The 13,710-nt window shown below is 41.2% G+C and overlaps 1 protein-coding gene across 1 annotated transcript in view; it reads right to left on the reverse strand.

Annotated features, from left to right (window-relative positions):
• vps50 (VPS50 EARP/GARPII complex subunit) overlaps positions 1–13,710 on the reverse strand; it is a 96,898-nt gene that overhangs the window by 22,175 nt on the left and 61,013 nt on the right. Inside the window, exons 19-22 of the mRNA XM_068711073.1 lie at positions 13,177–13,295; positions 11,733–11,839; positions 10,399–10,520; positions 6,843–6,923 (exon numbers count right to left, since the gene is read on the reverse strand). Of these exons, the coding sequence (XP_068567174.1) occupies positions 6,843–6,923; positions 10,399–10,520; positions 11,733–11,839; positions 13,177–13,295 (429 nt within the window). The remainder of the gene's footprint in view (positions 1–6,842; positions 6,924–10,398; positions 10,521–11,732; positions 11,840–13,176; positions 13,296–13,710) is intronic.

Genomic DNA, 13,710 nt, shown 5'->3' on the forward strand with positions numbered 1-13,710 from the left:
CGTCTCAATACAAAAGAAGTTTATTTATGCTTCTGGTCTTCTGTGTGTTCTCTGTTCCATTTCTGACCAAAAACATCTTCCTTTCTTTCTGCATCCATGAGCCACGGTTAAGGTCAAACTATTATCCTGCACGCTTTGTTCCCTTATCATTTCTTGCAGGTTCCCGCGGTAGTGTCTTTGTCCTTACTGTCAGGCACTAAGAACACTTCATTGATAATCAATAATTAATGTGAATGATACAAAACAGAGTCAACACCTTTCAGAGAGAGTTTCTGTATAAAAAGATATTACAGGTGTTTAGAAAACAAACACTCATGCCAAAAGACAAAAAAAAGAAATGGGAATATCAGCGCTTCAAGAGACATTTCACTGCAACTGCATTTATTCAAAGCCGAACCAAAGTTTGATCAGGGATTTTGGACTGCAGCACCGCCCCAAAGCCTTCCGGAAGAATTTCTTTACTTGATTCTGTCAGCTTTGCTAACATCCAGTAGTTGAGAAAGAACAGCTTGCCTTTGAGTGCTAATATCCACTTCAATGTCCTTAAGGACTTTTGTATAGTGTGGACGGGCAAAAGGGAAAACAACTTTTGTTTGTCTGTGAGGTATATCTGCCGAAATAGTTTCCCCATGTGGACCAACAGCATTGTTCAGAATGAAGACATCAAGCATCAAAGCCAGGGAGCTTATCTACACTTGTGTAATGATTAGAAATGAAGCCCTGGAATTGCCAATGAACAGAAAACATATACAAAATTATCATCCAGGGAGGGATTTGAAAACAGATAAGAGCAAAGCTTTGAATATCAGACGTAAAAACAGGGATAAAGCAGTAGCTTGATGACTATCAATCCCTGCTGTTTTTCCTCCAACAGATCAAAGACGAGAGGCTTAGATATTTAGCCAGCTGAAAATGATTCTTAATGAGGATGGACGATTAAAACAGATGTATCAGTGTGTGGGTATATGTACAATAATTGTTTGTGGTAGGACTAATGAGATTCTGCTGCGCTTTATGGTACTCACATGGGACATGTAATCGCATAATGCCTTGGGGAGAAAGTGGCACTGAAGCTTTGTATCGATCAGTGTGAAGAGTGCAGGATTTCAGATCCACAGGGAAACACACCAAACCTCAGAAGCATATTCTAGGTTTTGCATCGGCTTGACTTTCAAACTTCCTTGCAATTTTGTTGAAGACAAAACCACCCAAAAACTTGGCTCTAGTATTTCTCATACAACACTACTGCAAGTAGCAACTGGCTCCCTCATTACTTAGCCACAGTCTGCATTGCAGGCCGTGGGTTTTATTTTGGCTCTGACAAATTCTCTGTTTTTTCTAAAGTGCTAAGTCAGGCCCACCTCTGCTGGAGCATCTATTTTCTTATTGGATTTTCCCTGCATGTCCACAAGGTGATGTGTAGTGAGCAGCTCAGTCTGAGGTAGCTTTGAGGTGGGAATGGGAGGAATGAGTCATCATTAGTAGACACCCAAGGAGGGATGGGAGCTGCCTCTCAGTATCAAGTCTGCCGGATCCATCAATTAACTCCACATTCAAGCATCAATTAGCTAAAACAATAAGATGAATAATCACTTAACGGAAGATTATTCTGTAACAATTGAGACTTCTCAAAAGCTTGCTGAATTTCTTCCTAATGCTAAATTAATTAAGGAAAATAAACAATAACCAAGGTAAGGGGTTGTACAGTGGTATCCTGGAGCCAAAGCAAAACTGGCTCCTGCACCTTTCAAATAATAGCACAGAAACTCTGACCTAAGAATTGTGGCCTTTTCAAAAACCAGCATTTGGATGGAAAAACTTTAAAAGTAATGCCACTTTCAAATGTTATTCCCCAGCAAATAAACAATAAACATCCTTAATTTGAAAGGTTCGGTGAACTCTAAGAGCTTGATAATTCTGTAATCGCCCTGGCCATGAAGGGAGCCTCCAGCAGGGGAGTTGAAAAGTGATCTCTGAATTGAAGTGTCTCAGTCTGTCTTGATTGACTGCTTACTCCTCTCAAATCCATTCCGTAGAGATTTATGGGCAAATCGAGTGGACTGCCTGCCAGGCAATTACTGTCAAGTGGATCCAATTGCACCTCTTTGTCACTCTAATACTAGAAATGTGGTTCTCATTAGGTGAATGTCAAATGGAATTAAGGCCTTCACTTATTTTACAAGACACCACCCGCCACCTCTGGCAACTTCTTCTCCCGTAGCTGCTGGTCCGATCGCCTGCGCTGGGATGACAAAAGCCGTGATACAAGGAGAAAACTAGAAATACAGCCAATTTTGGTTTACGTCCATGTCTGTCCAAAATGTCACGACTTCATCATTTTATCCTATTAAACAATTGTGTGGAATTGTCAAAATGGACATGATGAATTCTTGAGTTACAGTTAAAAAAAAATAAAAAATTTGTCAGGTCACAGTGACCAATGACCACCACAATCAAAACACTTCATCCTTGAGTGCAGGTGGAAGATTGTGCCAAATTTGAAGTCTTTCCCTCAAAGCGTTCTTGTGATATCTGTTCACAAGAATGGGACGGACAGACGGACAACCTAAAAGCCAGAAATAATTGAGTTAAATACTTTGAACCAACCTGAAGTGTATGGAGAATACAAATGAAAGGATTTGTGTTAGAGTGCGTTACTCTGCTCAGCACACTAGGAGATGTGAGACAGGAAGCTGAGTTACAGTATCCAGGGGGATCAACTGTCTGCTCATCACAGCTGAGGAGCATGACCTACAGCTGGGCCCATCAATGAAGCCCCGACAAAATGTCAATACTTGTGATATCCTGACAACTACAGTATAAACAGTCACACCATGGAGCTTAAATGTGATCTATAATCCCTGTCAAATAGCAATCCCCACTGGTGTGTCTGGTGAGACCTTAAACTAATGAATAATAGGTTTGGTGTGAATGTGTGTGTGTGTGTGTGTGTGTGTGTGTGTGTGTGTGTGTGTGTGTGTGTGTGTGTGTGTGTGTCTGTGACATTAGCCAGTGCCTCTCATGAGGCGGCTTGCCCATGTGTGTGTTAGTTGTACCAAGACAGAGTAGCGAACCACAACATATGCTTAGGGATTATCGCTCTGCTACTCGCAGGAAGAGAGCATGGACAGAGTATTGGAGTGCTCAATGTAGTAGAAACCAACAGAAGGACTGCAAGTCTGTGTGTTTGTCTGTTAAAGTTCCCATTCTCTTTATATATATATATGCATGTGTTTTCGTGTGTGTGTGTGTGTGTGTGTGTGTGTGTGTGTGTGTGTGTGTGTGTGTGTGTGTGTGTTTTGTGTGTGCATCTCTGCAGGCACCCTTGCTGCCAGAGGACAGGCTGCCAACACAGAAATCACCTGGCTCCTCATTCCTGTTTCAGCGCCAGGCATGAAAAAGGCTGAAGAAGTCCCATTGTACCCTGAAGCTGAGTACCAAGACGCGGACGTATGCACACACACAAACACACATCTAATCGACACATTATAGGTTTACTTCAGCACCTGCAAGACTCAATCCAAACAGGGGAAAAAAAACACGATCTTAGGAAACGTAAGGGAAGAAATATGAGAGAGAGAGAGAGAGAGAGAGAGAGAGAGAGAAGAATAGAGTGACTGATTGAAAGATTAAATACTGGTGGTTTGACTGTTGAGAGAAGGAAAAGGACGCTGAACCAGAGGTGGACTTCATCGCAAATGCTCGGCTGTGTCAGCTCTCGCCTGCAGCAACGGCTCTCAACAGCTGAACATTCTGGCAGCGACAATATGGCCGCAGATGGAATTCATAGCACCACTCTCATCCGGCACTGTCATCTAACTTGCCCCAAGCAATATCACCAAAGAATATGAATTTTTTGTTTTGTTTTCAAAGCAAGGATTGTAAGTAAATCATTATTTTATGCGACAGCTGATTCCTCTCAAGTAAAACAATTCAGTTCGGAGCTTCACAAGTTCGAATTTCACATTTGAACTAGAAAATGGCGTCGATGTCAGCGCTTGGGATTAAACACTATGCCGCGAGTGTTTTGTGGTAAACGAATATGTGAACAAGGAAATGACGTCTCTGCCACTCTAAGAAGTTTCTGCCTAACCTCACAACCTTCCAAACACTCTCAATAAAACATTCAAAGTCAAATAGGGAGTGAACTCGAAATTAAAACTGTCAAAACCCAGAGAAGCAACGGGGTTTCGGAGAGGTAATCAAGAATAACAGAGGCAGAGACAGAGAACATAAACACGGGGATGATCTTTTACTTTTCCCCCGTGGAGCTCCCAATTTAAGCTGAAGCCCCTCTGTACCTGAGACACAATGAGAAGGAATCTCGCCGACGTTCATGTGGGACTCAGAGTCATTACCAGCACATTGGTTTTGGACTCACAAACAGTTGCGACGGCAAATCAGGGAAACAAAACCTCAAGGATTCGGCTGCTCAATTGAAATGCAGTGTGCAATTAACTTTATAATCTGTTTACAAATGAGGTCTACCCTGCTGCAATCTCTGGAGTGTGCATTTGTATGCAGGGAGAGTGTGTACTCAGCGTGAATAAATTCTCACTTTGGAGTGAAGACACCTATATTAAAAAATGAGAGATTTATAATCCATATGGAAACTCAATAGAAATAGATATAAATTACAATATGTGTGTGTGTGTGTGTGTGTGTGTGTGTGTGTGTGTGTGTGTGTGTGTGTGTGTGTGTGATTTATGTGAGCACATCATGATGACACAGAAGAGCAGAGAGAGTGAGTGAGGGAGTGCTCTATAAGTTTGGAAAATAGGGCATTTTCTCCAACACTGAATGATTTATCGAGATGAGCTAAAATAGTTTTTTATACGAGAAAGGAGAGACTAAAAGCATTTGCCAATACATTAGAGAGAGGATGGGTGTAATTACAAAGCCAGAGTCAGTGTCCTCCATCTGAATAGATCTAATATCATGCAGCCTGTGATGGCCACACAAAGTGATATGATTATTCCCGTCTGAAATGTGTGTGTGCATGCACGTGTTAAAGGTTCAAAATCGTTTTGTCTCTTGCGAGAACTCAATCAAAAAATAACACACGTCCCTGTTCTCTTTCTCCACCCAGTCGGTCCATTTGTCGCTCAGATGATAAACATCACAGCTGAGCACCGAGCTCTGCCAACATTTGAAAATGGCCAGGAAATAATTGGGGTGTAAATAGTGGCTATAGTGCCCCCTGAGGGGAAGACGACATGATGCTACAGCTCATCGCTTACTGCAATTTAAAGTTTTGATAATTCATCATTCTTTTCTGACTTTTATCCACTTTCTTAGCTCCACCTTACCACTTTATTTTGTTTCAGCTTTCTCCTTCTCGTCAGCACTACCCTGAACTGCCAAGCTGGAAACATCACAGCAAAATGTCATTATTCTACGCTGTCAAATATGTTTTAAAAAAAGGTGATGTGGATGCTGTGTGCTCCCTACTGTGGAAAACTGCTGATTATTTCTGCATGGAAAAGTGATGCTGATTGAAAAAGAAAAATCACTCTGTTCCCCTTTCTTCACATTTTGATGTGATTACATTAATGGCAGCTTGTTCTAAAATTGTTAATGGCACTGACAGTCACCTGACTGCTAATTACAGTCCAAATCAGTGATCAAGTTGCGGCCAGCTGTTTCACAGCCAAAAAGAAAAGCGCTTAGTGGCACATTTAATAATTTGTCCTGCAGCATGGTATGTGGTGTTGTGTGAACACACAGATGAAATTAGAAAGGATATTTAAGAGACACAGAAAGCCCCAAAGGTTCTCAGAAAATTAAAAATAAAACAACATTATACAGGACCTCACCATGGGAAAAGAATATATATTGTGAGTCACAATTTGTGACATATGATAAAATCCAATTTAACTATGCATAACCAATATCGTCCTCTTTATTTTCCGATACAGCAGCTCCGGGCTGAATTGAAGCTGTCTGGTTTCTGGAGCTTCTGAATAATAATGTACATTACAGACACGTAAATATAACTGAATACGTTTTTTAAATGAATAAAAGCTGACTTTTTAGAATATCGATTTTAATGCAAGGCAGTAAGAGTACAATATGAGTTCAGTGAGCCATTCCATCACACATCTACCATAATTAGACTCAAGCGACACAACTCATTGTTTTTCTCATTAAAAACAAAGAAATACAAACCCAAAACATCAACGGAATTTTATTTACGCCTTCAGGGGAGCTATACTATTGCAGATTAGGGCCAAACTAAAGTCCAAGTATGGCTTCTTTAAACACAGGCCAAAAAGCCCGTCTGATATGGAGACAAATGAAGGCAGATGTGGGAGATGATACAGGCGTCATCAAGTAACGGAGGAGAAAGACTGTAGAAAGATACGCTATCAGACAAAAGTGTAAAAAGTTCTGCCTGCACCAGACTAATTGTCACTATGTAGTTTTACAGAGGGGAGCAGTGATTGAGAGCCCTAATGGAGTAACACACACATCCACCCTGGTGCGGCCACTTTAACAGAGAGGTGTGTGTGTGTGTGTGTGTGTGTGTGTGTGTGTGTGTGTGTGTGTGTGTGTGTGTGTGTGTGTGCGTGTGTTACCGCTGGCCAGTTAATGACGACCCATAATGCATTTTGGGGCGATACGAGCCGTGAGATCAGACATGGTCAGGGTGGATAGAGTGGATGGGTAAAAAAAAAAATAATGCTTAGGCAGAAAGAGGAGAGAGGGGAGTGGAGAGAGCATGTTTGTGTCAGAAAATGAGACCGGCGTGATGAGGTAACAAGCGACGGTAAAAAGAGAAAGAAAGAGAGCGAGCAGAAGAGAAAGTGAGACGAGGAGCAGAGGAAGAGTTTCAGTCTTACCATGTCGATGAGGCTCTCCTGGATCCGGTTCAGTGTGGTTCTCAGTCTGCTGCTGATAAGGCCCAGACCCGATGACTCATACTGTACAATTCCAAAACACACACACACACACACACATATATTTTTATATATATATATATATATATATATATATATATATATATATATATACACACATCTATCTACATATATATATACATATACACATACACAATTAGTTTCTGCACCGTGCACAAACACGTTCCTCTTCCCGAACAGCACACACCTTAGCAGAGTGTGAAAGCGCACACACACACACACACACACACACACACACACACACACACACACACACACACACACACACACACACACACACACACACACACACACACACACACACACACACACACACACACACACACACATCTGCTTTCATCTCACGTAGTCGCAGACAAGAGAATCTTTACTTTTGGCTTCTAGCCGAGTCTAATCCAAAAGAGGGAGGAGTAAACTGGAGGAGCAGAAGTCAAAATCAATCTCAGTGTGGAGAGGGAAAAAGCACAGCAAACTCAACATCTAAATGCTACTGAAATCACTTTCACATGTGTTTGATGTCACTTCAAATCAAACCACACACCACGAGTGTTGACTATAGCATTTTGGACTCGCAAGGCAGTGGGGGGGACAACCTTGTGTGTTAGTCGTTAATGCTTTCATAGATCTACTCTTACCAAGCAAGCAGGGCCCACCACCCTGGCAGGGCCCCCGTCTCTGCCACCGTGAGTTGGCAGAGACGGGCTTGGGACAGGCTATGGATGACGAATGGGCAGCAGAAAGGAAAAACGAGAAGCAAAGTCTCACATTAACAAAAAACAACAAACAAACAAACAAAGAGGCATACAAAGAAACAGAATTAGATTAATGGAAGTAATTGGTGAAATTACTCGTGTACACAACAACACTTGATTGTTGCCTCACATTAAAATGAAATGACATTTTTAATCTTGTACTAAAACTGAAACATACTTCCAGCTCAATAATCTCCTTTACCGTGTGGTGATGTTTTTACACATCACTGATACAACAGTTGTATAATGTCTTCTGTGTCTCTGCAGGAAGCTCTCCAAGGTTTGAAAAAAAAAAAAAAACCCTGATCAATCAGGGATATTTTGTTTATCTCAGCATCTTCAACAGAAGGCCTATATTAAAAACTTTGGGGTGTGAAAGTGGTGGGCACAGGGAGAGTTAAATCAAAGACGCTATTGAGTTGCATTATGGGAAATGTAGGATCAAACATTTTTGGAACATTTTCGTATTCCTTTATATCTGTTTTTTTAAAGTCCTCTAACTTTGTGGAAGTGCAACACTAAATTTCTGGAGCGCCCCTTAAATTACCTGGTCCTCACCCTAAAGGAGTGAAAAAGCCTTGCATTAGAGGATAAAACTGGAACTCCAACTATAAGATAACCCGGCTACCAGTGAAGAACTGGTATCTTTGGTTATTAGTCTTAATTCAGAAGAAGATGGAAAGGGCTATTTTATTTTATTCTGCGTCACAGGAGACTCTGATGGTGTAAAAACTTTGACTTGCACATATGCATGCAAGATGAATATAATTCATGGTGAGGAACCGTGAGGAATGAAAAATGACAATTTCTTGCATTATTGCTCATTTTTCAAAGAAGCCATCTATTCAAACATCAGATACTTTCCTGATCTGCTCTCTCTCTCTCTCTCTCTCTCTCTCTCTCTCTCTCTCTCTCTCTCTCTCTCTCTCTCTCTCTCTCTCTCTCTCTCTCTCTCTCGGCAGCTCTGTCTCAACACATCGTTCCTACATCATTGTTTTGGTATCCAGCCTCTCTCCTTCCTTCTTTCTGCCATCATAATGCAAAACAGATCATCTTTATCTTCAGCTTCCCTCCATCTTCACCTCACATCTCTCTTACTCTCCTTTTCTTAATGTCTTTCTTCTGTCTCTTTTTAGAATATCCAGGTTAATCCAGTGGGGCTAACTTTCCATAATTCTGAAGCATTAATCACTTTTCCAAAAATAGTTTATAACTCTGCCTCTCTCAGCCCGAGCACTTAGAATCCTGGTTATTAAAGGCATTGGAGACTCTGTGAGCATGACACATAATGCATCTTTAGCATATGTGTGACGGAGTCAATGGTGCAGCTTTGACTTGACATGGTCCATATACATAGATAATGGGGTATTTACCCTTTTGAATATTAATGTCACCCATTACTCTTCGAGTGGGGGAGTCAAGCAGCTCCATCTTGATTCTAACGGTGTAAAGAGAGCAAAGCCTGGGTCAAAATACCAGCATATGTGCATAGCAATTTTCCATAATCTTTTTAAAGATTCATGGGGGGCATTAGCATTTTACTGTAGGTGCCTCTTTGAGTAAGACTATTATTGAAATGGTGCCGGTTCATGATATCACATTTAATGAGGACTAGAGGTACACGGGAAAAAGAGTCAGAATTTCAGAGAGATGCAGACAGAGACAGATAAGGACCGGAAGGGGAACAGTGCGAGGAAAAAAAGTAGAAGACCAACGATGACATGTGAAAGGAGCAGAGCATGTAAGATTAAGGACACTGTGATGTAAAAAATAAGGGAGGAAGGCATACAGTCTGTGTGAAGAAGGAAAATAGAATTTAAGATAAGGTAGACAGCAATACGCAGAAAGAGTGATGTCAATAAAAACATGGAGACAGAGAGAATGTGACAGAAACACACTCAACATGCAGTACATTAACATTAGTGGTCAGATCAAGTTGTCAATTCTCAACCAGTGTGTCACCTTCCCTCATCTCCCCATGGCGCGCGCACACACACACACACACACACACACACACACACACACACCAATAATGTGCAGTGGAGCGGCCCCCGCGGAGCGCTCATCCTCTTCATCTCTTCCACCTCGATGGGACAGAAGTCATTTTGTTGCTATCATTATCACTTCTCCCCCGAGGGTGATACTGACACAAATGCTGTTTTCTTTCTTTGCGAGGCTCTACAAATGACATGATAGTCTCTCCATGGAGCGAGGGGAAAGTGGGCTCGCCGACTGTAAACTATCATTCAACAAATTTGTACCGAGACAGAGAGCAAAGCAAAAGATTATGTACATATATTATCTAATAAACATAAGAATTAAAAAAATTCTAGCCTTAGAAATAAATGAAGGCAATTTTCTTCAAGCACCGTACCATCGATGCAGCACAAGTAATATTTTCTAGCTGCAGGCATTGCAATGGAAGAAAAAAGTCCCCTATACTTGTGGTAACTCGAAAACTCTGTATTTGTTGAAGCTCAGTTAGAGATGACACACACTCTGATGCACATCAAAACTCCTGTTCCTATTGTCTTTGTGGACCTTTTCATGCCTCCATTTAAAAATACAAATGAAAGTAGAAAGATGGCAGGAAATGAGGGGCTTTTATGTGCTTTTTATCCTTCCTAGAGCTAGTGTGGAATTACTCTAACATACTATGTGTTGATTTACTAATTCAACATGAGTGTGTTATCAAGCAGTAGCACAGTGATGCAAAAATACCGTACCATGTCATTGCGTCCAAAGAAAGTGTACACGGCGTACAGGTAGTAGTCGAAGAGCTGTGACACGCAGTGGATGACATCGAAGGCGATCGGCTTCAGAATGTTCATCATCTGCATGTACTTCCCTGTTGGGAGATGACAGTTAATAAACAGTTAGCAGGAGTTTGTTGGACAAGCTTTATGTGCTCCTGGTTGCATAGCAGGGTGTATCACGGTGGACACACACACACATTGGGTTTTATTTAAGGCATAAGAGTTGTTTTTAACCCAGTATCAGTTTATTATAAATTAAATGCTTCTGTTTTTAAGTACATCATGAGGGAGATTAAAAGACTTAAACTACAAGTTAATCATGGTGGTGCCACGTCCCTTAGGGAAGAACTTCAGCAGGAACGCATTGCATTTGCATACACTCAAGGGCAACGATTCAGTTTAGCAGGAAGGTAATAAAAGCAATAAGTACAGAGGTACAGGGGTGTAACAAGGTTACCATCGACTCAGAACTGATGAATGGTGGGGGAAAGAAAGAAGAAATAAACTCAATCTAGCTGGTATTGCCACTGAGGCAGCACTATTCTCTCTCACAGTTTCATTTTTCATGCACTTTCTCTTGAATTCTGCACCAAGAACTCAGGGAGCAATCTAACTCCATCACAGAGCTGCACAGACTGAATTAGAAGTGATTGCTTGGAATCAAACTTAGGCTTTTCTCTCAGTTTTGCCACACAGCTCTAAATCAATATTACCAAAAAGAAAAACACATATTCTATTTCTTACTGCACAGTGTGTCCGGGAACGTTCTGAAGTATGAACCAAAGAAGGAAACAAAGAGGACACTTCCAATGAAAACAACTGGTAAGAGGACCAGGTTTTTGTTGGAATAACAGTAAATCTGTATCATCCTCAATTATTAAATGAATGAAATGGCAGAAGATTTGCCACCTCTAATTCCTTTAGAGACACGGAAAATCACATTATGAAGGTCACACCACCAAGAAACACGCTTTGCCAAAAGGAATGGCTCCGATGTCTTCAAAGCCGCGTCACAGAGACGCATAAGTACCTCATTGGAAACGAAAGGTCAGAGCTCAGGTTGAAGGATAATAATTATTAGTGCAGCTCAGTCACACAGATAGCATCAGCGTGCACTGATTGCAAAGAGCTGCTGGCTTTATTGGTGAATTAATATATATCTCAGCAGGTTAGAGAAGACGCCCACTGCGGCTACGTCTGTGCTGCTCTCAAGCAGAGCTAAGTGGTAGAGTGTGTACTGGATGTGTGTGTGTGTGTGTGTGTGTGTGTGTGTGTGTGTGTGTGTGTGTGCGCTCAGGACTCACCGACAAGCCGGATGACGTTGAGGGTGGTATTGGTGAGAATCGGTGCATTGGTCTTATTAAGGTTGTAGTCAGACTTTTTCTTGCTTCTTATGGTCTCTCGAGACACACTGATGATGTGGGGGGTGAGAGAGAGAGAAAGTAGGGCAGAGTCATGAGAAGAGGAGAGACTCAGTAATATATGTTAACATCACTAATCCACAGAAATGATCGGCCAGGTTCAAAAACCTCAGTGCCGGTCCGAGTCTTCTAATTGATCAATCAGAACCCATTACACAATGCGGGAGACACAGAGGGACCCACGATGGTGAAGTTTCTGAACTGGTGATCCTGGAGCTCTGGACAACCTGACACCGCTCATCGAGCCATATTAGCCAGCAATCATTACATGGGCCTTCTAATTTCCGGATGTGACCATGCGACCTATTCAATAATTAACCATTAGTGATTCCTGCTTATAAGAATGGGAAATTAGCATTTTAGTGGCTATAAGCTAACGCCAGGTTAATACACATAAGGAACAGGAAATCGAACATGGTGAGAGTTTAAGCAGAAATATCAGGCCTGTCAGATCTGTGAAATAACGAGACTGAGAACTGAGCACAAACATTAAGACACCATTAATAAGTCATTGTAAATTACATGACAGGAAACTATTATTGTAACAGTGCTTCTGTAATGAGGAGCTACAGAATGAGTAATGGTAGTTATTCTTTTTGTTTCCTGTGCAAATCGGGTGTCAACTCTCACATACGCACACAGGTTCTTAATATTTCAGCCCATCGCATACACATGCAGACAAAAACATTATAAACTGCACAAGGAGGGTTATAAAATACAAAAACTAAGACGACATTATTACAACTATAACATATTAAGACGGTAATTGTTTGCATGAATTATATCACCCTTAGAAATCAACGCACCTTGATAATAAAACAAAAAACAAATACAAAACGTTGCATTCAAAACTCTCATTTAAGTGAGTTGAATGATTTTTACACAAAAGGTGCAGAGGAGCACGATTGCCTCTGCTTTTGTTAAACAGCGATTCATCTTTCAATAGTCACCAATCACGTAGGCGGAGGTGGGAAGAAAGAGAATTTTTCATGGGAAGACAAAACGCTTTATACAAGCTTTCTGCCTACTTAGCAGGGTTAGGCAGAGGGGAGCAGAAATTATCATTGCTAAATGCATAAAAAGTGGCGTAATGCATGACTTCCCCTCCTTTTGGAACCTTGTTAAAACAGTTCATTAAATCATTTTATTTGCATCTGTGATTAACATTGGTTAATCATTTTTTTATGTACATTCACTGACTTTCATAAGTTTAAAGTAGCCAGGAGCAGATCTAATGGACTCCTGGATTTACCACCGTAACTTCCCACGTCATACCCTGAGCTGTGTGTCTTCGGAGTGGCGTAAAACAATTTGACTTAGAACTGACCTCTTGATGGGGACATCACCCGTCTGCTCGTCAACATAGTCCTGCTTGAGCTCCTCGGGGACATCACTGTCACTGTCGTAATCTTGATATACACTCTTCTCCAGCTCGTCTGACTCGTACTTGAATTAGGGAAGAGAAAGAGCAGGTGGGATGAAAACAAGTCAAACAATGTTGTAACATGCTATGAAACTCTGCTGACACATCACCAGTTGTTTAAGAGGAGGAAGAGTTGAGGAAGTGTGAAAAAAATGATGCCATGGGGAAATCGTGTCATCAAATACAAAAGGAAAAAAAACCTGCTGTAAAACCAAACCATACCAAACAGCTGTAATTAAATGATCAACTTAAATTAACCCCATCTTTGCATAACCATGAAATGACTGGTTTGAGAAGGAAAGGCAGAAAATTAATTTACCTGGCTAAAGCTCCCCTGAAATAAGAAAATTGTCTTTGCCCTTTACTGAAGCAACACAGCAGCCATTTAGAAAGGATTACAAGCTGAAGAGTGAGCGAAGCTAGGGCTTCTGTAAGTCC

The sequence above is a fragment of the Cebidichthys violaceus genome, unplaced genomic scaffold (assembly GCF_023349555.1).
Source record: "Cebidichthys violaceus isolate CVI_PGR_0920_01 unplaced genomic scaffold, fCebVio1.0.p SCAF_16, whole genome shotgun sequence".
NCBI lineage: Eukaryota > Metazoa > Chordata > Actinopteri > Perciformes > Stichaeidae > Cebidichthys > Cebidichthys violaceus.